Raw genomic sequence first — 20513 nt, forward strand, 5'->3', positions numbered from 1 at the left:
TCGGACGCCTGATCGGATTTGGATTCCGTCGACACGCTGCGAAGACTTTTGTGGGGCCTTAGCTGAGAACAACTGGCACCATTGCTTGTGCTGTAATAGCACGGCAGCCCTACCAGGGACTCTGGAAGCAGCTGAGAGCATCCTCGTTTCATTCTTGCAGTCCCGAAGCTGCATAAGTTTGAAAAACCCCTAAGAATCACAGTGTGAAGGCCACCTAACTGTACAACACCACAGGGCCCCTGTGATAAATGTGCCACTAGGATAAACTGCTTCTGAATCTAATCAAGGGTACGTTGGAAGCCACCACCAATTATGCTGTCTGCTTGGATGCATAAGACTTGGTCATATAATGTCTAACATTTTCCTCCTTTCTCACTCTTTGTCTTATTGGGGCGGTGGGGGGGGGAGTAGATCAAGTTGGGCAACCATGTTAGTCTGTCTGCAGCAGCAGAAAAGAACAAGAATCCAGGAGCACCTTAAAGACTACCAACATTTGTAGCAAGGGGTGAGCTTTCCTGAGTCACTGCTCGCTCCTTCGGCCCTGGCTCCAGTTATCACTGCCCCCAGGCAGAAACTGCTTCCTACTGATAGGAGAACCATAGAATTGCCCCTGGTTGGGAACTGATTATCTTATTAGACAGCAGCGGCTCCAAAGGAAAAGCTCTCTGAGCATCAAGGTCTCGGATGATAAGGTCTTCGTTGGAAGCCACTCGGCACATTTGTACATGTTGCAAGGACAGATGAGACAGTGGATTTCATGCACCTGAAAGCTTAGACCTTGAATAAAAATGTGTGGGTCTGAAAGGTGCTACAGGACTGAATCTATGTCCCCCCTATAGCTGGATTACATTGGCCTGGATAGCTCAGACTAGTCCAATTTCATCAGAGCTCGGAAGCTACCCAGGGGCAGCCCTGGTTAGACCACCAAAGGACATTCCGGATTGGCTACATAGCAGGCAGCAGCAACCCCCCTCTGAACACCTCCAGCAGGTCAAACTGTGGCTCTTCAGATGTCCAAGGGCCACAGTTTGGCCACCCCTGCCCTTCAGGATTGCCATAAATGTACTGGGATTGTGCACAGTGGTGTCCGAATCGGCCGTTGCAGGCCAATTCAAATGCCGCCGCACACAGCCCTAGGCAGCTCAGCAGCAACTGAGTAACCCATGCATGCACATATGATGCTATTTTAGATATCTATACGCCATTCTTCTTCTCAGTGGAAGAAATATCCCCAGCTCCAGTCTTGCCTCTCCGTTTTAACCTTACAACAACAACAACCCTGTGAAATAGGAGAACAGTGTTTGTGTCTAGTGGTACCTTTAAGACTAGCAAAGTTTCATTCAATCTGCCTGTGAAAGACACAGAGCTACGTCACCCGGACTCCTTCCATGGCAGAGTAGAGATTTGAACCTGGGTCTCTCAGATCCTAGGGTCAACATTCTCAGTGCTAGTGCATACTGGTTCCCAGAGCTGTGTCTGCACATCATGCACGAACCCACATGATAGACACAGGAGGCCACATAATATGTATCAGTGGCCAGGCCAAAGCTGAACAGGACTGATTTTCTCTTCCCCTTGGAAATCTAGCAATTCAGGGCGCAGTGAAGAACAAGAACGATGCCCTCTTTGTTTCAAGTGACTTGCAAGGAAAGAGCTGCGCACCTTGTTCAGCCACTTGGAACGCATAGGGGATTCTTACTCTCCTTAGACAGTTTTGGAATTGGCGGGGTTAACTTCTGAAAGCCAGAAGTCAATGTGGTCCATGTTGAGCATCCTCTTTGACTCTCTGGTTTATTGGCTATAGGGATGTTTGCAAATGAAGAAAACTTCTTAAAAGACACTAACATTCTCCAGCAGTGTGTACACCCGGCATCCACAGTGCAATGTGTGCAGTAGAATATGGAGATTCATGCACAGCACAGAGTCCCATGACCACAATCAGCCCCCTGCCCTCCATTTGCTGTGGACCGCACAGTCTGCCTTCCCAGGAGCCAAAGTGTCCGGTGCATTTGCAGCTTTCCCCGCCCTCCCCTTCCTACATCCTGAGTCTATCTGCAGCCTTACAGAACAAGCCCCTGAGGAGCCGTGAGTGCTATCAGGGACGGAAACAATTGCAGCTAGCTCTGCTTCCTCTGCCTGCCGGGCCCAGCCCTGGACGCCAAACCTGTGCACTACAGGGAAAGCGATGGGCTTGTCTGCCGATGAAGAGGACCCCACCAGCCCCAAAGGTAATGGGAGGCGCAGAGCGAGGATCCCAGGGGGGTGGGCCGTGGATGAAGTCTCTGTCCTTGGTCTGGTGGGGAGAGACTGAACTCCCTGCCCTTCTGACACCTGGTGGGGAGAGGAGGAGAAGGGCATCCAGGAAACAGTGGGGGACTTTTCTGAATGGGGCTCTTTGGGGTGGAAGGGAAGACAGATCGCCGGGAGGGAGCCACAGGAAGGGCTGCACTTTCTAGAAATAAACTGAAGTGTAAAACCTGAGCCGCTCCCACGCAGGCAGGATTCTCCGTGTAGCAGAGGTGGTCACAAAACAGCCACAATGCAACTATACTGTGGCTTTCCCTGGACTTTCTGTGTCTCATCTTTCCCCCCCCCCCAGCTGCCAGCTGAGGGCAAGGTTGCCAATTCCAGCTTGAGAAATTGCCTGGCAGGCAGGGTTTGAGGAAGGGAGGCCAGCCAGATGCTGCAGGGGCCACCCTACAAGGCTGCATTTTCCTTCTGATGAACAGACCTCTGTAGTCCGAAGATCTGTTGTCATTCCAGGAGAGCTCCAGGCCCCATCTGGAGGTGGTATCCCTACTTGAGGGGCAAGGAAAGCACAGCAAAACCCGAGAGAGACACTGCCTCCAAAAATCAGGGCCAGTTTTCTTTTTTTTGGGGGGGGATTGTGGGATGGTAAAGGGGTCCATGCTGCACGAGTGAGTGTTCAAGGATTCAAGGACAGAGAGGTGGCAGGTTTCAATGGCATGGATAAAAATCTCCTTTTAAAAATGTTCCTAGCTCCGCTGGTTGTTTATTGCCTCTGGGTGGGCTGCAAACAACAGACTAGAGAGAGGTTTCTGCTGAGCTATAGATGGATCCGTTCTCATGGGACAGGACTCCGGCGGGTTTCCTGGGAGCCAAACAGGAACTGCTTAAAAAATGAGGCCTGGTTCGTATACGCTGGAGAATGAACAGGCGAGAAGGCAAGAGAAGGAAGGTGGAAGGTCACATTGAACGTTTTGAGATGCTCCCCTATGACTACATTGCCAGTTCTGGGTTGAGGAATAGCTGGAGATTTGGGGGAGGGGGATGGAATCTGGGGAGGGTGGGGTTTGGGGAGGGACCGCAGCAGGGTACCATTCACAAGCTCCACCCTCCAAAGCAGCCATTTTCTCCAGTCAAACTGATTTTGGTCGTCTGGAGATCCACAGTGGGAATTTTCCAGGCCTCACTTGGAGGTTGGCAGCCTTGCCTGTGTTTGTCCATTTAATTCCGATCCTTGCGAGCAGAAAACCAGAACGCCTTCCACATGGAGGTTCTGCTCTCCGGTTTGGAGTGGGGTTTTTTTTAGAGCATCCCCAGACATTCCCTCCCAGCCCCACCTGCCATTCTGGGCAGAAATCCAATCCTTTTAACTGGAGACGCTGGGGATTGAACCTGGCACCTTCTACATGCAAAAAGGTCCCTTTGCTCCTCCCACCCACGCCCTTGCTAGGTGTAGGAGACAAATGAGTATCTCCTGTTAAATCTGATCTGGTCCTGGGAGGGAGATGAATACCAGTCTCTTTCCATCGCCCGCCATCTTGAGAGGATAACTTCTGACTCTGATAGTTCTATTTGTCCCGGAGTCCAGATGCTTTTTGATTTCCTGGAGCAAGAAAAGTACTTGAGGGGTGGATAATTTGCAAGAGAGAAGTAGGCGGATCATTGGGGAAAGGTTCAAATGGGTAGCCGTGTTGGTCTGAAGTAGCACAATAAAATCAGAGTCCAGTAGCACCTTTAAGACCAACAAAGATTTAATCAAGGCGTGAGCTTTCGAGTGCAAGCACCCTAAAAGCTCACGCCCTGATTAAATCTTTGTTGGTCTTAAAGGTGCTACTGGACTCTGATTTTAGTGGGGAAAGGGTGAGGCACCTTCCCGCTACGTCTCCAGTGAAATGGCCCCCAGTTTCTGCCCAGTGACTCTTCTTTCTCTGACAGCCACGTCCTGTTTCCTTTCTGCATGCAGGGAAGCAGATGGGGTGGGAGAGACTTTCCTGTTTAGGCCCAGGCTCGCTGCTCAGATCTGTTTTTCTCTCTCAGAGGAGGAATGGCCGGAAGTGGAAAAGGCTGAGAAATTAGCAAGAGGCGCAGCCTTAAAATGGGCATCGGGGATCTTTTACCGACCAGAACACCTGGAGGGTCTGGGATTATATCGGATCCGGGAGCTGCAGCGCAACAGCTCCATCCAATCCCGCATCAAGGTGGGTGGTCGTGATGGAAACGTCCCCACCCCAGTCCTTGGTTTTATCCCTGTTCCTCATACGCCCTCGTCTTAAACACGCGGACTTTGATGTAAATATCGCCAGTTTCATTTGGGAGTAAGTCTTTAGGATGAACGTGCTTTCGCTGGCTAGCCGGTGTTCTTTCTGTGGCCTCCTGCAATAGGAACAGAGCCACTTACTGAATGGATAAAAACAAAGGCCTCCCAACTCAGAAGCTTCAGGAATTAATTCATTCCTACATAACGTTGAAGTAATGCAGATTTAAAAGGGGGGCGGGGGCTATAACTGGGAAAGTCTCAGCTTGCAACATGGATGAAAACTTCTGCTGCCCACCATAGCTCAGGTCTACTAGCATATTTAGGCCTTGCCTTTCACCCCAGTGACAGCATCATTCTCCCCTCTCCCGTTTCATCCTCACAACAGCCCTGTGGGGTAGGTTCGGCTGAGAGTGCATGTCTGGCCCAAAGTCATCCACGGGGCTTCCCTGGCAGAGCGGGGGTTTGAACCCGGGTTGTCCAGATTCTAGTCCAGCACTTTGACAGTTTTTTTTTAAAACCCATATGAAAAAGAGCCCAATCCACTTGAACATCCATACACTAAAACGCCTTCCACATGTGTAACTAATACGTACCAATTTGTAGGCGTTTCCCTATCAGCTTGGCAATGCTGGTCTCGGTAGGCCCCATGAAACAGGATAGGGGCAGATTTTTATGCATATATCCCCTGCATCTGTGGTCACCATCTATTCTGTGCAACTAGAAGCCAGGTTTGGACCACAGTTATGTGCTGGTCAGGGGACTTTCTAAGAAATGCAAATAGGAGAGGGGTTTGGAATGCCCCTTCTGTGGGAGCACAGGGCTGGCTTCTCCTTTTCCAGAGTCTTGTCTTTGCTATAAGAGGCCTTTCTGTTTTGGAGGCTTAGATATGGGCCTTCACAAGCTGCCATCCTCTAGCTCAGGATCGGCTCTGTCCACATCAGTATTGTCTCTTCGGAGCCCAGTGGTTCTCCAGGGCTGATGAAGAGGTCTTTCAGATTGTTTGCTACCTGGCCTGGAGATGCCCCATGTTTGAAATGGGCGTCTTTGGCATGCAAAGCAGAAACACTCCCCCTGAGCCTCCTCCCCTTCCCTGGCGTTTAATATCCCCCTGAAGGTGTGTGCATGAGCACTCTGACACTCTGCTCTGTCTCCAGTCTACGGTGCAGTCCTACCTGGAGGGGATGAGCCTGGGCTTGGAGCAGCTCCGTTCAGCCTTGGCAGAGGTTCGTCACGTGCGACAAGCGCTGGAGAGCGCACGGCAGGAATTGGCGTCCAGTGCGGAGTCCTTTCAGAAGCTGCGGCCGCTACGGGAAGTGGCGCTGGAACACACCCAGCTGGGTTCAGTCCATCGTGCCCTGCCACGGCTTTTCTCAGGTGAGACGTCCTTGGCAAGATCTTTTGATAGTGGGCTCCTGAGACGCTTTCTTTTTCACCACTGCAAGATGACTCTTAAGTCTCTGAACAGCAGGTACATCCATGCACCCCTCTCTTGTGAAGCTTTAGCAGCAGCAGCAGAAGAAGAAGAAGAAGGAGAACTGTTTCTTTATATCCCACTTTTCACTCCCCGGAGGAGGCCCAGTGCAGCTTATCAGAAGAGTTGGTTTTTATACCCTGCTTTTCACTACCAGATTGAGTCTCAAAGCGGCTTTCATTTGCCTTCTCTTCCTCTCCCCACAGCAGACACCTTGTGAGGTAGGTGAGGCTGAGAGAGCTCTGACAGGGCTGCTCTGTGAGAACAGCACTATCAGGACTGTGACTAGCCCATGGTCAGCCAGCTGGCTGCACGTGGAGGAGGAATGGGGAAACAAAGACAGCTGTCCAGATTAGAAACCATTGCTCCGGAAACATTTTTCAGGCTTCAACAGACCCCAGAAGTGGAGAATTTGGTTGGGATGCCTAGTTGCGTACATGCCCACCAGGGGCCCCGCCCCTTCAGGCCCTCATTGGCCATTTGGGGAGGGGTGGGTTGACATGACCATATATGGCCATATCATCTGATAAATCTTTAACAAATTTTAAAAATATATTAAAAATTATTTAACTCTCACCCGTTCAGGAAATCCTTTCAGGGCTTTCAAGAAGCCCCAGGGCTTCACAAAACTGTGGCTGAGAAAGCTTACTAATACCTGATCTTTTTAGCTGGAGATGCCGAGGATTGAACTGGGGACCTCCCACATGGAAAGTAGATGCTCTGCCCTTGAGCCACAGCTCTTCCCCTTCTCCTGCCTCCAATATACCCTCTGAAATTCCCTTCACTCTCCCATTTGCATTCTCAAGACCCCAAACATCTTCTCCCTCTCCGTCTTCCTCACACAGTTCACAAACTCCTTTCGGAGAGCTTCGACCTCTTGCAGCGCCGGCATCTCCTGGAAGCCCACGAGGGGCTGATGGAGCTGGAGGGCTTGCAGGACAGCATCCTGGCCCAGCTGCACGACCACAGCCTGCTCAGCCCCTCATGCCTGGCCAGCGTCCAGTCCTACTTTGGGGGCCTCCAGGAACTGAACGAGGCCCTGGCCCAGCATCTGTGGCACCTGGTGGCCCACGGGATCCAGCTGATGCTCGAAGACCCGGCCCTCTTCGTTTCTGCTGTGCGCATCGTCGAGCGAGAGGAGGGCATTGATTCCACCCTGCTGCAGAGATCCCGGGAGTCCGGGTTCCTCCCCCCGGGACGCCCCAAGGGCTGGCGGCAGAAGTTCTTCCAGGTTATCCAGGACACCATAGTGGCCGCCCACTTCCAGACGGCGCCCAGTGAGGCCCAGGGCCGGCCCATCTCTCGGCACTTGGCTTCCCTGCAGAGCAGCATCCTGGCCGAACTGTGCCTTGTGAAAGACCTCATGGTCCAGTGCTGCCCGTCCCACTACCGCATCCTCTCCGCCTTCACGGACATGTATCACCAGGGCCTCGCCCGCCACCTCCATCACATCCTCGCTCAGGACCTGGACAAGCAAGAGATCTTTGCTGTCCTCCAGTGGGTGCTCCGTGTCTACCCAAGGTCAGGATCTGTACCCAGGGAGCCTGTGGCCAATAGGTCATTCTTAAATGGAGAGGGGGACGCTCAAGCCTTTTGGGGGGTTGGGATTGCCAGCTCCGGGTTGGGAAATGCCTGGGGATTGGAGGGGTGGAGCATCAGAAGGGCGGGATTTGGGGAGGGGAGGGACCTCAGAAGGGTATAATGATGCAGAGTGATGGTGGCAGGGATTTCCAACCAGGAACTGCTTGAGAGCTCCTCAGGCGTTCCCCAGACTTCCCCCTATATCCTTCCTGAATGGACTCACCCCACACCATTCCCAGCATCGCCTTGCAAGCAGGGAACTGGCCGCTTCCGTTGACCTTGTCGTTTTTGCAGCGCGGAAATGATGGCCCACCCAAGCCTTCTCCCCGAAGTCGACATTTCAGCCCTTGGCCTCCTGCTCCCTGCAGACACCGTCGATTACCTGGAAGACACGTATGTTGTCAAAGTGCAGGTAAGGAAGGGCCTGCGTCCAAGACATGGCAGATGCCCAGATCTGCCCCAGATCTGCTTCCCTGGCACAGCTGCTTGGCCAAGCAAGTGACAAGCTACAGTTCAAGGTGTTTTCTCTCCCAGAGCGATCCTAAAGAAGAGCTAGAGGCCATCGAAGGGAGATGGAATGGTACAGAGCGTCCCAGTCTTGTCAGGTCTCGAAAGCTAAGCTCAGTCAGTACTTGAATGGGAGACTGGCAAGGATGATCTTGCAGGGGAAGTCACTGGCAAATGACCTCTGCTTAAACCCTATGGGGTTTCCTTAAGTCAGTCAGTCATTCATTCATTCATTCATTCATTCATTCATTGTACAGCTAGTGTAGTGTAGCCAGGAGAGGCTAGGATTGTCTGGAAGTCTGGCAAGAGATGTTCAGAGGCGGCTTTGCCATTGCCCACCTTCGCATCAGGACTCTAATGTTCCTTGGAGGTCTCCCACCCAAATGCTAGCCAGGGTTGACCCTGCTTAACTTCCGAGGTTGGGCTTGTAGGCGGGTGACCTGAAGTCAGCTGCAGCTTGACAGCACACAAACGCACCCAAGTCCGCTGAATGATGCTTGGCACGGCACCTCCCAACATCATGCAATGGGCATCGTAGCAGCCATTCTGCGAGTTGTGAGACCTGGCTTCAGAATCTCTCTTCGCCCCTCTAGGCTAGTGTCGCTGAATGGATGCAGAAGATCCTGGAGATGGAGTTTGATGAGTGGTTCAGCGAGACGGAGCCAGAATCTGACTACCAAGGCTGCTTCCAGACCTCTCTGCCCATCATTGTGATGAAAGTACGAAGGAGAGGGCTGGGAGGGGCCCCATGTAGGGGAGGAAGAGGGAGAGACCTGGCCGCATGTCCTGGGACCGAAGGAAAGCAAGAGACTCTTCTTCTCCCCCTTTATTCTTTTTCCTTTTCTCCCCCTTGTGTGTCAGATGCTGGATGAGAACATCCGGGTAGCCTCCCTCATCTCAGACACCCTCGTGCAGAAGGTACACAGCATGGCCCAGGTGGAGTTGGAGGCCTTTCTGGGCAGGTCAGTTGCCCCCCCCCCCCACACTGCCTCTTTAGTGGGGGGAGCAGAAACAGGAGAGGGAGTGCTTGTCAGGCAGGGAAAGGACCCTCTAGTGCAGGGAGGGCCAAACGATGGCTCTCCAGTTCTCCATGGACTACAATTCCCATGAACCTCTGCCAGCATTTGCTGGCAGGGGCTTATGGGAATTGTAGTCCATGAACATCTGGAGGACCACAAGTTGACTACCTCTGTGCTAGAGGACTAACTAGGTGGACAAGATGCCCTGACAACCACTGTGCTTCTTTGCAGCCTGACGGAAGCCCTGGTGGAATATGACCGAAAGCATCATCAAGAGCCTTCCGCCTCCAAGTGCCATGTGCCTTACTTGCTGTCAGCCATCAACAACTGTCTGGCTCTTAGGTACTCCCCAAAGCGATGGCTGGCACTTCTCCTTCCAGGGCTGCCATCCTGTCCCCAGGCCCCCCTTGCTGGCAGTCTGCTGCTGGCCCTCTTTCCAACTCTCCCTTTCCCTCCCCATGCGCAGCGCTTCCATCTCAGCCCTCTGCCCAGAAGGACCGTCTCCATCAGAGCCCAGAAAGATGCCGTCCTCCCTGAACGCTGCCTTGGAGAAGGCCCAGAAGAAGGCCTGTCGGCTGTTACTGGATGCCATGTTGGAAGAGCTTCAGGTACTCCTTTCTGATAGAGGGCAGGAGACAAGGGAGGAGATGAATTTCCCCTCCTATAAATATATGTAAACATTCCTTTCTGCTCCAGCCTCTGTTTGCACAGCTGCCCTCCCGCCAATGGCTGTCTGACCCCCAGATAATGTGTAAGATCTGTGAGGTGATCGACCCCCATGCGAAAGCCTTCTGCAGAGCTCGCAAACCTTTCAGCACGGTAAGATCCGAGGATGACGGTAGTGCTCTCTATAATCTGGAGAGGAGCTGTAATTCCAGGGAGTGCCCAGGTCCCACTTGGAGGCTGGCATTTTTGCTTACATGTTTAGCTATACATTTTTTTAAAAATTCTTTAATATGTACAAACTTGCCAAGTAAAGCAGTTCTGGGAAGGAACTGGTTACATCAGGTGTCTCCAACATCATCCCTGTGGGCACCATAGCAACTTCCCACACCTCTCTTGACACATTTTGCTGATTATTTCACAGACTCGCCTCTCTGGTTGTGTTATAAGGCACGTTAGTTGTTTTTCATATGCCCCTGATTGGAAATTGTGCCTTTTGTTCTCTATGCACATTGAATTTTATGCCAACAAAGGTTTTCTGAATCTGGAAAAAAGAAATCTGACCTGTCCTGGCACCCGCCAAGTATTTTTAGAAAGTGGGTGGGACCAAATGGGGCTTTTGACCAGCAATTGGCCATTAGAAGATTTGATTGGCAAACTGTGGTTTGGCAGCTACCACAGCACAAAGATCTTTACTGCGTTAAGTTGTTGGCCGCCATTTGTTGTTGGTAAGTTGTGGCCGCCATTTTGTGACAGCGCCCTCAATGTTCTGTCAGAATTCCAAAGGCAACCTTGGGCTCAAAAAAGGCTGGAGATTACATCATGCCTCCACGTTCACAAATTGTGTATTTTACTGTGAGGACTCCTGACCTTAGATCCAGGCAGCACCGGCTCTGTTTTCCAGCTGGACACAAACAGCTCTTCTGCCCTCGCCTTTGTACTTCCGCCCCACCAGAAGAGGCCAGGATGACCGAGCCGAGCCTTTTCCTCCCTCTCCGTCTAGTATCTCCTGTCGGATGCCGAGCACTTGGTCATGAGCCAGTACGTGAAAGCTCTGCTGCAGAAGAAGATTGTGTGCCGGAATGCCCAGGAGAGGAATCAGACGGGCAGACGGATGTTGCAGGATGCCTCTCAGCTGAGGGAGCTCTTCTGCAGCCTGGTGAGAGAGGGGGGACAGCTACCTCATTTTGCGGGACAAGGGGACGGCAAGTATCGGGGGTCTCACTAGATAAGCAGACTGACTTGACTAGTCAGGCCTACACAGAACCACAAAGAGGAGGTCCCCACTTTGAAACCTCCTCTTCTAAATCTCCGCCTCTAAGATTCTCTCTAAGTTGGTGGGAGGGGGACAGGTCACCAGGCTGTTTTTGCCCCCCACCCACCCCCATACACATGGACCATCTCAGTCCCCTAGCCCAGCCTGGAAAGGGTCCAGAGCAGATGAATGGCCCCCAAAGTCTTGATGATGCTCCGCCACTGTTCTCTTGATCACCTTGCCCAGAAAGGACAAATGAAAAGCTGCATAATAACTGGCCACAGCTGTGTTCTATAGGAATGGTTTTAAAAAGTAAATTGGTCTAGTGCTGGGGTGGCCAACTGAGGCTCTTCAGAGGTCCATGGACTGCCGTTACCATGAGCGAAGCTCATGGTAACAGTAGTCCATGGATCTCTGAAGAGCCTCAGTTGGCCACCCATGGTTTAGGAATGGATAGGGGTGGGACCCACCTGTCTGACTCCCTTGACGCCCGTTTCTTTCCGCAGGGCCTGGAAGAGAGTGACCAGTCCCTCAAAGTGATTGTTGATCTCCAGGAGCTGATCAGCCTCAAGGATCCCGCCATGCTTGGCTTGGAAGTGCTGGGATTTGTGACAAAATACCCAGACGTCAGGTAGAGCACCCAAATCCCAATGGTTAGGAGGTATCTGTAGCACCACCTAGCGCCTGTCAGAGGAAATGCAACTCCCCGTATTGAATCTGCCATGAAAACGCTAGAGGGCGTCACCCCAAGGGTCAGACATGACCCGGTGCTTGCACAGGGGATACCTTTACCTTTACCTACTTCCATATGCAGATACTGCCCTTCATGAACAGTGGGAATGGGGCTGCCAACCTCCAGAAGGGTCCTGTCAATTTCCCAGAATGGCAAATTATTTCCAGGTTGTAAGAATCAGTTCTCTGGACAAAACTTCTTTGGTGGGTGAGGTCCCTCCAAAACCCATATCCTCCCCAGGTTCTACCCTCAAGTCTCCAAAATTCTAATGATCAGAAATCAGCACCACTAAGTAGGAAGTCTGTGCAGCAAAGGGGAAGGTCCAGTTTTTTGGCTCAGTGGCAGAGCATCTGCTTGGCACATAGAATGTCCCAGGTTCAGTTCTCAGCTTCTCCAATTAAAAAGAATTGCAGAAGGTGATGCAAAAGACATCTGTAAGACACCCTGGAGACCCACTACCTGTCTGAGTAGACAAGGCAGACTTTGATGGACCAAGGGCTAGTTTGGTGCAGGCGGCTTCACATCCATATTTGTGCAACTTTCCAATTTTTCCTTTGGAAAAACGAAGGGAAAGGTCTCAAGGTAGGGGAAATTTCACCAACATTCTTTTTATTTTTCTGCCCCATCGAATTGGGGGGGGGGGAGGCTCAGAGTGTGGAGATACAACCAGGAGGAGCAGCAGGATGGGAACAAGGCAGGTGAATGCAATTCCCACAATGTTTGGTGCTGCTACCCCTGTGGCAAGGGTATGTTTTTGCCTCCCCCAGCTTGGAGGCAGCCAGGTTTGGGATCCAGTTTCTCCAGCTGAAAGCAGAACTTGCCTGCTGAAGCTCAGAACATCTGTGTAACCAAGAGGGCGGCCAACAAAGCCAGAAGAAGCAGATGTTCTCAGCTCTGGGAGAGGTCGTCAGCAGGAGGGCCAAGGACAACTAAAACACCTTCTGCCTTATTCTCCCCACAGCGATGACCACATCTCTATGCTCCTAGAAGTGCGCGGGGACGTCTCGAAAGAAATCCGCAACAACGTGCTGGAGATCATGGTGCAAAATCCGCAAGTCCTGCCGGAGAACCACCAGCCAGTCTTTAGTAACATTCTGGTCCCTGCGCCAGAGCTGCCCTACTGCCTCGGCAAACCCAAATGTGCCTGAGATGCCTAAAACCCACTTGCAGGGTGCCTGCCCGGCTGTAGCAGCTTCTCTCCAGGAAAACTGAACGGACAGGAGCTGGAGGCGGGAAGAGGGTGAAGCTTGAGGAGCGTGAGCCCATTAGGAAAACATCCAAGGCAAGATTCTCCCCTCTGGGCTTAAGGATTCGAGCACAAAATGCCATTCTGTGCATGGCGGAGGTTAAATGTTTAAATTTCATTTGGGGAGAATGGCTCATGTGCTTTGACATTGTGTCCCCCTCTTCCCCAGCCAAGCTTGTTTTTGCAAGTCTTGACTGTGCGTTGCCCGGGCATCAGCTTGGCTGACTGTGCTTCTGCGGCTATGTTATTTTGAGCGCCAGGCTAGCGTGCCTCTTCTTGCACCAATGCTGTCGTAACACAGACAACTGGATGACGAAACCACAATCGTAGCAGAATCGTCATTGTCCTGTTTCGCTGTCCATGCTCCATAGTTATTTCCCAGCTAGATCCGCAGCTTGAATTTAGGGCACCTACACTACAGACCTATATAGGTGTATAAATGGTTTGAAATCGTGCTCCTCCTTCCCCCAAAGCATCCTGGGAATTTGACATTGGCGAGGGCACTGAGAATTGGTAGAATCTCTTCTTGCCAAAGTATAATTTCCCAGGGTTCCTGGAGGCAAAGGAAGGGCTATTAAACCAGTTTGTCCATGACACAGATGTGCCTTTAATAAATGTAGTACAATACCAAAGTTCCACATCCCTAGCAGTTAGTCCTGACTATAAGTTCCCACTGCCACCATACGTAAGTACGATGCTGCTTTTGACGGGACAGAATGACGGCTAACTCGATCCTAAGATTATAGTCCTAGTTTTGGCATTTTAATATTGCTGGAGCAAATGTATATGTTGATTTACTACTTGTAAACTGCTTTGAGCACTCCTTCGGATACAGCTAGAATGTGAGTCCACCTGTCCTGCATATTAGAAAAAGGAGTGATTTTGGATGCCCCCAAATTGGCCCTGAATAACGGCAACTTCCCACTTTGCCGTTTGTAACCCTTGGGAATTTCCTCTGCTAGAACACCCTTTCTCAACTTTTTTACCATTGAGAAACCTCTGAAACATTTTTCAGGCTTTGAGAAACCTCAGAAGTGGTGCAATCGTGCAGAAAATGCTTGGGAAGCATAGCTGTGGACACCCCCTCCAGGGCCCCTCCCCTTCCCACCCATTCCAGGCCCATCACTGGCCATTTTGGGAAACAGGACAACATGACCGTATATGGTCACATCCCCCAACCCATCTTTAACAATTTTTTTTTTAAATACGTAAAAAATTAATGAACTCCTCAGGAAACCCTTCCAGGACCATCAAGAAACCCCAGAGGCTTACGAAACCCTGGTGGAGAAAGCCTGGGCTAGACACTGCTCTTTCACATGTATGCCCAGCCCTTCTCCCAGTGGGACTCTGTCCTGTGAAGACATCGCAGCTGCAAGCACAGTTCTACAGGGCAAAGGCACCTACATTTTGCCAACTGTCACCACATCCTTCCCTTTTGCTTCGGTGCCACTGAGGGTCATGCCCCCCCCCCCCCCCCCGAGCTCAGCACTTGTAAACTGCTGGCTCAGGGTAAGCACAAACCGTTCTCCAGTGCAAATGGGGAAATGCCTGGGGCTGAAGACCAGTTCATTCAATGCACCTTTTGAAAAGTTCAATGGGAGGGGGTGGTTAAAATAAAGCCCACTCACAACGTACCTTTTCAAGAAGTTCTTATGAAGCTCAGATTCCTCTTTTCTTGGTCTGCCTGCTTCTTACTTGATCTGGAGACACACACACACCCTTCCAGTAGGAACGAATTATTTTGGATTTTGCTGCACGTACCAAAGACTTTGAAAACCCATCCATCCTCCTGAAGAAGCAACACCTGATGCCACAGCCGTGCTGCTCGGTGCTTAACCTGAGTTAAATTTACCCAATGGGCCTCCTGCTACACCACTCCAAGAGATGCCTTCAGAGTCAAAGGGAACGATCATGCAATCATACCTAAAATCAGAGACCGTTGTACTTGATCTCGCTGAGCAATCAGGGATAGGGTTTCACAAACAAGCGCTAGCTAAAGCATGGTCCATCTTAGGGCCAAGTCATAAACAATACTGGGAAGCCCTTATCACATCACTGATTATGGTATGGATTTCAGAGAAATCATCTGTGGTTTGGGAATAGGATCGGGATGCCAGCCTCTAGGTTTTTAAAAAAGATTTAAAAGGCTGCCATATAGAGGATAGGAAAGAGTTGTTCTCTTTTGCCCCGAGGGGATGGACCAGAACCAATGGGATGAAATTAATTCAAAAGAAGTTCCGTCTAAACATCCGGAAGAAGTTCCTGACAGTTAGAGCAGTTTCTCAGTGGAAGAGGTTTCCTCAGGAGGTGGTGGGTTCTCCATCTTTGGAGATTTTTAAACAGAGGCTGGAAAGCCATCTGATGGAGAGGCTGATTCTGTGAAGGCTCAAGGGGGTGGCAGGTTACAGTGGGTGAACAATAGGGTTGTGAGTGTCCTGCATAGTGCAGGGGGTTGGACTAGATGACCCAGGAGATCCCTTCCAACGCTATGATTCTATGAGGTGGGACCTGGGGATCCCCCAGAACTATAGTTCCTCTCCAGGAACAGAGATCAGATCCCCTGGAGAAAAGGGCTGCGGTGAAAGTAGGACTCCATGGCCTCAAACCCTACTGAAATCCCTCCCTTCTCCAAGCCCCACCCTCTGCAGGCTCTCTGTCCAAACTCTCCAGGTTTTTTCCCAACCCACAGCTGGCAACCCTCGAATAGGTTGTCATCACTATGTTGACGTCACTGTCCTCTAAATTTGTTTCTCTGAGTCAATGCTTAGAGGTCGTGAGCCGGTGCCTGAGCACTGGGGTTACGTGGCTCAAAGCGAACCTGCTGAAGCGGAACCCCAACAAGACAGAGGTCATGCTGGTTGGGAAAGAGGCCGTCTGGAAGGACTCTGCGGTCCTTTATCCCCAGGCCTTCACACGGATAGGAATCACTTCTGCTTCCACCACTACCCGCCAATCTTTTTTAAAGCTCCTCTCCCAAGTTGCACTTTGGGCTGGGTGGGGGGAACGGGAAACGATGCTTTCCCCCCTAGCTCATCAGAACACAACAGGAACTGGCGGTCTACTTCTGGGAAAGGCTTATTTGGCACGTGAACTGCACCCCTGTTGCATTCTGCCTTTTGCATCATCTTGGGTGAAGACATATCTATGCCTGTTGCAAACCGAGCCCTTCCTTCCGGGTCTATGTGCCTGGTCAGTAGAATGCTGCCCAGAAAATACAGCCCATTCCGTTCCCTCACAAATCTGCCCCTCTTAATTTCACTTTTTCAACCTTGATTCAACCTTGAAGTTTTTTATTGGGGGGCTGAAAACTAATAAACCAGCAGAATTATGGCACTTCCATGCATCACCCAGGTTTTCCTCCCCTCCCGTCTTTCCCAGACCTGCTTTGCTGCAGTGTTTTAGGAAAGATGGCTGCAAAACCAGGTTCAGCCGCTGTGTGGTCAGAAAGGTCTGGTTTTCCTAGTCCCACAGAGTTCACCCCTCCCACATGCCACCAAGCATGGATGGCTCTAAGGCAGAATCCTTAATTTAGTCGCATGCTCAGAGTTCAGATATAGCGGGCCTTCTTTGCACACTATCTGTTCTAGAATGATCTAAAATACTTTGGTTCGTATTGGATAACTTGTTCTACTATGCTGGTTCGTTTTTTTGCAATAGAAAGTATGTTACTACCTTGAGCTCAGCACAGCTTGGTGTAGTGGTTGGAGTGCGGACTTCTAATCTGGCGAGCCAGGTTTTATTCCCTGCTCCCCCACATGCAGCCAGCTGGGTGACCTTGGGCTCACCACGGCACTGATAAAGCTGTTCTGACCGAGCAGGAATATCAGGGCTCTCTCAGCATCACCCACCCCACAGGGTGTCTGTTGTGGGGAGAGGAAAGGGAAGGCGACTGTAAGCCACTTTGAGACTACTTCAGGTAGAGAAAAGCAACATATAAGAACCAACTCTTCTTCTTCTTCTTCTTCTTCTTCTTCTTCTTCTTCTTCTTCTTCTTCTTCTTCTATTCTACCCTGCCTTGGCATTGCAACCCTCTACTTCCTTGGAGGTTTCCCATCCAACCCTGTTTAGCTTGTGAGATCGGACAAGAATGGGCTACCTGGGCCCATCCAGGTCTACACAGTATTGGCGACAATCAAAAAGGCCATGGATAAAATCAATTTTAGAAAAATATAAACTGTTTATTATAAGAGCTCCGATGTCTAAGAACCATAAAAGAATGTCTCTTTGGCACAAATAAAACATTTTCTGATTTTTTAAAAAAAAATTAAAATTTTATTTAATAAATAACAGACAATCAACAGAAACGCCCCACCAAAAAGAAAATTCACCCTATTTTCTCCAAAGTATAATTAAGGTTTGTGCTGTTAATTTCTCTTGAGAGATAGGAAAGGAATAATATGTCTTAATTGATATGCAGCATAATATATTGAAATATTTGGGATTCCCCAACCTTCTTCTTTTACTGAATGGTATCTCAATAATTTTGCTGTTCTCAGTTTCCTGGATCTAAAAATGAATTGATCTATTTGTATTTGCCATTTCCTTAAGATCTTATCCGAAAGATGCCAAGGTAATATATAAAATAAATATGAATTTTGGGATAATAAACATTTTAACCCATGCAATTCTAGTGAATATCTATTTTTTTTCCATTTCAAGTCCAATTTTATTTGTCTCCATAACGGTTTATATGTACATCTTATTCAAATTTTTAGTAATTGTTTTACCAAGATATTGAAAACTTTTATGAACTAATGGGATATTTAATTTCTGAGAAGCCTCTAGCTGTATTTTAGGAATAATATCACTACATAACAGACTAGATTTTGAAAAGTTTATCTTTAGCCCTGAAATTTGACTAAAATTTTGAAATTCTTCCTTTATAGGTTTTATAGATGATTTTAAATCATCTGACCTTGACCTAATGCATTTCGATCAAATAGATCTTCATCAGAGGTCAATGGAACAAATGCACACAGATATATAATTAACACATTTTTATAATTTTCAACAGGAGGTGAAAAAACTGATTGGGTCTGTTCTGGCTAGTTTTGATCCGGCAAAATGTTCATAATAGCAGAATTCTCAGCCTGCAGATATTTCTTGTTCCTCCCCTGGATATTGGAGAACCCTACATTGTGCCTTTCTGAAGACCAAAGGGATCCAAAAGGGAGAACTGTACACTGTACTGGTACACCATACTTAAGCCCTTCTCTCTAGTTAGCCTGATGCTCCTTATACTCCTAATGTATTCCTACGTTTGACATAGACCATGTATTTCTTCCCTTCCTGCAGAAATCCAGTACAGCTTGAAAAGTTTGAGAGAACAAAAGCAGAAGAAATACATTCATGGTTGAACGATCATAGTAATAAGTACATATGCTACATTTGTTCTAATAAATATTTTAAGTTATCTCTGGTATACTGATAGTTAATTTAGGCAAGAAAGCTCTATTTTACATCCATTTACTTTTGGACAATCTTTTGGATATTGGCTCTGCACCTTCTGTAGGTGTGTCCCTGTAACCCCTCCCCCCCCCAATTGAGGAGCCCATTCTCCTGCTACCAGGTGGATCTAGATGGATGCGAATACCTCTGCATTCCCAGCAGCCACAGAAGAATGCAGTATTTCTTCCCTTCCTGAAGAAGTCCAGTACAGCTTGAAAAGTTCATCAAGAGAACAAAAGCAGAAGAAATACATTCATGGTTGAACAATCATAGTAATAAGTACATACGCTACATTTGTTCTAATATATATTTAAGTTAGCTGTGGTATACCGATAGTTAATTTATGCAACAAAGCTCTATTTTACATCCATTTACTTTTGGACAATCTTTTGGATCTTGGCCCTGCACCTTCTGTAGGTGTGCCCCTGCAACCCCCCCCCCCCCACTTGAGGAGCCTACTTTCCTGCTACCAGGTGGATGCTCCATTGCAACCACGAATACCTCTGCATTCCCAGCAGCCACAGAAGAATGCAATGGTGTCGATGGCAGAAAGAAAGGGAATCTCTACCCTGGAAAACTGCTCTTCCGTTCAAGTCCCAGTCAGACTGAAGCTGTTCCGTTTTCAGAAAGAAGATCCCCCGATTGCCACCTGCCCAAAACATTACTCCCCCATCTTCATCTGTTCCAGCAACTTCTCCAGTCCTCCTCTCCAGGAGTGTGTGTCTATGCTTGAGACAGAAGAAGAAAATTTTTTTAATTCTGTAACTTCTCCATGGAAAGACCGCTGTCCCCTGTAGATTTCTCCATGGCAGATTTGTCTTCTGAGTCTTCGTGGATTTTGGCGAACAGCTTGGCGAAATTGCTCTCCCGTAGCCCTCCACGGAAGCTCCGCGCGGCAAATGCGTACAGGATCGGGTTCAGGCAACTGCTGATAAAGGCTATAGCCCCGTGAATGTTCATGGCCGATTTGGTCACTCTGAGCAAGTTCTCCGCCGCCTCCGGTTGCCCCTCTTTCAGCAGCAGGGCCACGCTGATGAGAACGTTGAAGACGTGGTATGGGAGCCAACAGATAAAGAAAGCCAGGACCACCGCCGCAATCAGCTTCCCGGTCTTCATTTTCTTATGGCTCTTCAGCATCCGAAGCCTTTTCAAGACAAAGGAGTAGCAGACAGCCATCACCACGAATGGGATCACAAAGCCAAACGAGGTCTCCACGAAGTTCACCGTCACTCGCTGCTGATCGGTGTAGTACATCTCGTCGGCGCACACCCCTTCTGTCTTGGGCTTGGACGACACGATCAGGATGGGGCTTCCGAAAAGGCAGGCGGCCACCCAGAGCAGCAGCAAGGTGCAGCGCACCACCCATGGCCGCCACAACTTTTGGGAGGTGAAGGGGAAGATCACGGCGGCAAAACGATGGAGGCTCATCAGCGTGATGAGGAAGATGCTGGCGTAGACGGTCAAGTAGACGAGGTACTTGAGCAACCTGCAGAACATGTCCCCGAAGACCCAGCCATGGAGGAAAGAGTATATCCAGAAGGGCACGGTGCTCATGACGATCAAGTCCGTGACGGCCAAGTTCAGGATGAGGAGCAGTGTCAAAGAACGTTGGGAGAACTTGGTAACGAGGGTCCAGACCACAAAGCCGTTCCCAGGGAGGCCAACCAGGAAGCAAGCCAGGAGGAAGAGGCTCGGAAACAGAGAGATGGTCTCTTGCGGCTCCCCTGTCGCCGTCTGGTTCCCTGCCTGCTCCGAGACATTGTAGGGGGCCATGTTGCTTCTTGTGCGGGGCTCGGCTTTTGCAAATCAACAACAGCTCAGCAGCATAAATAAGAGCCGCGGAACCGGGAGGAAATGACCGGGCTGGCACCACAGGCCACAGATGGATAGATTGGCTCCTTTTCAGAAACATTTTGTAAGAACATTAAATTCCTCTTTTTGTGCGGTTTGCTTTCTTACGCAAACTAAGGCTTCCTAAGCAGAGGCCTTCTGCCGTGTCCCAAGTGGGGAATTACCCCTGCTGCAACCAACATATTTTCTGTGCTTGTTTTCTGAATATTCAAGTGTTGGGATCCTGCTCCAATTT

The 20513-nt window shown here is 49.7% G+C and overlaps 2 protein-coding genes across 4 annotated transcripts; one reads left to right on the forward strand and one right to left on the reverse strand.

Annotated features, from left to right (window-relative positions):
* The first annotated feature begins 2059 nt into the window (after positions 1-2059).
* Positions 2060-14451, forward strand: EXOC3L1 (exocyst complex component 3 like 1). Of its 3 annotated transcripts, XM_077310092.1 has the most exons (13): positions 2060-2228; positions 4285-4445; positions 5659-5878; positions 6821-7496; positions 7851-7968; positions 8657-8782; positions 8925-9025; positions 9314-9424; positions 9549-9690; positions 9779-9901; positions 10749-10904; positions 11507-11631; positions 12695-14451. In XM_077310092.1, exons 1-13 carry the CDS (start codon positions 2186-2188, stop codon positions 12879-12881), a joined length of 2289 nt encoding a protein of 762 aa, XP_077166207.1. In that variant the 5' UTR covers positions 2060-2185; the 3' UTR covers positions 12882-14451. The 3 variants fall into 3 exon arrangements, with proteins under 3 accessions (XP_077166207.1, XP_077166208.1, XP_077166209.1); XM_077310093.1 differs by lacking the exon at positions 9314-9424; XM_077310094.1 differs by lacking the exon at positions 4285-4445 and having other exon boundaries at positions 2069-2228.
* A 2724-nt stretch (positions 14452-17175) lies between these two features.
* Positions 17176-20296, reverse strand: LOC143823613 (leukotriene B4 receptor 1-like). The gene has a single exon (XM_077310095.1). The coding sequence runs from the start codon at positions 20198-20200 to the stop codon at positions 19181-19183; it is 1020 nt and encodes a 339-aa protein (XP_077166210.1). The 5' UTR covers positions 20201-20296; the 3' UTR covers positions 17176-19180.
* Between the last annotated feature and the right edge of the window lie 217 nt (positions 20297-20513).

Source organism: Paroedura picta, chromosome 14 (genome assembly GCF_049243985.1).
Source record: "Paroedura picta isolate Pp20150507F chromosome 14, Ppicta_v3.0, whole genome shotgun sequence".
In the NCBI taxonomy this organism is placed as follows: domain Eukaryota; kingdom Metazoa; phylum Chordata; class Lepidosauria; order Squamata; family Gekkonidae; genus Paroedura; species Paroedura picta.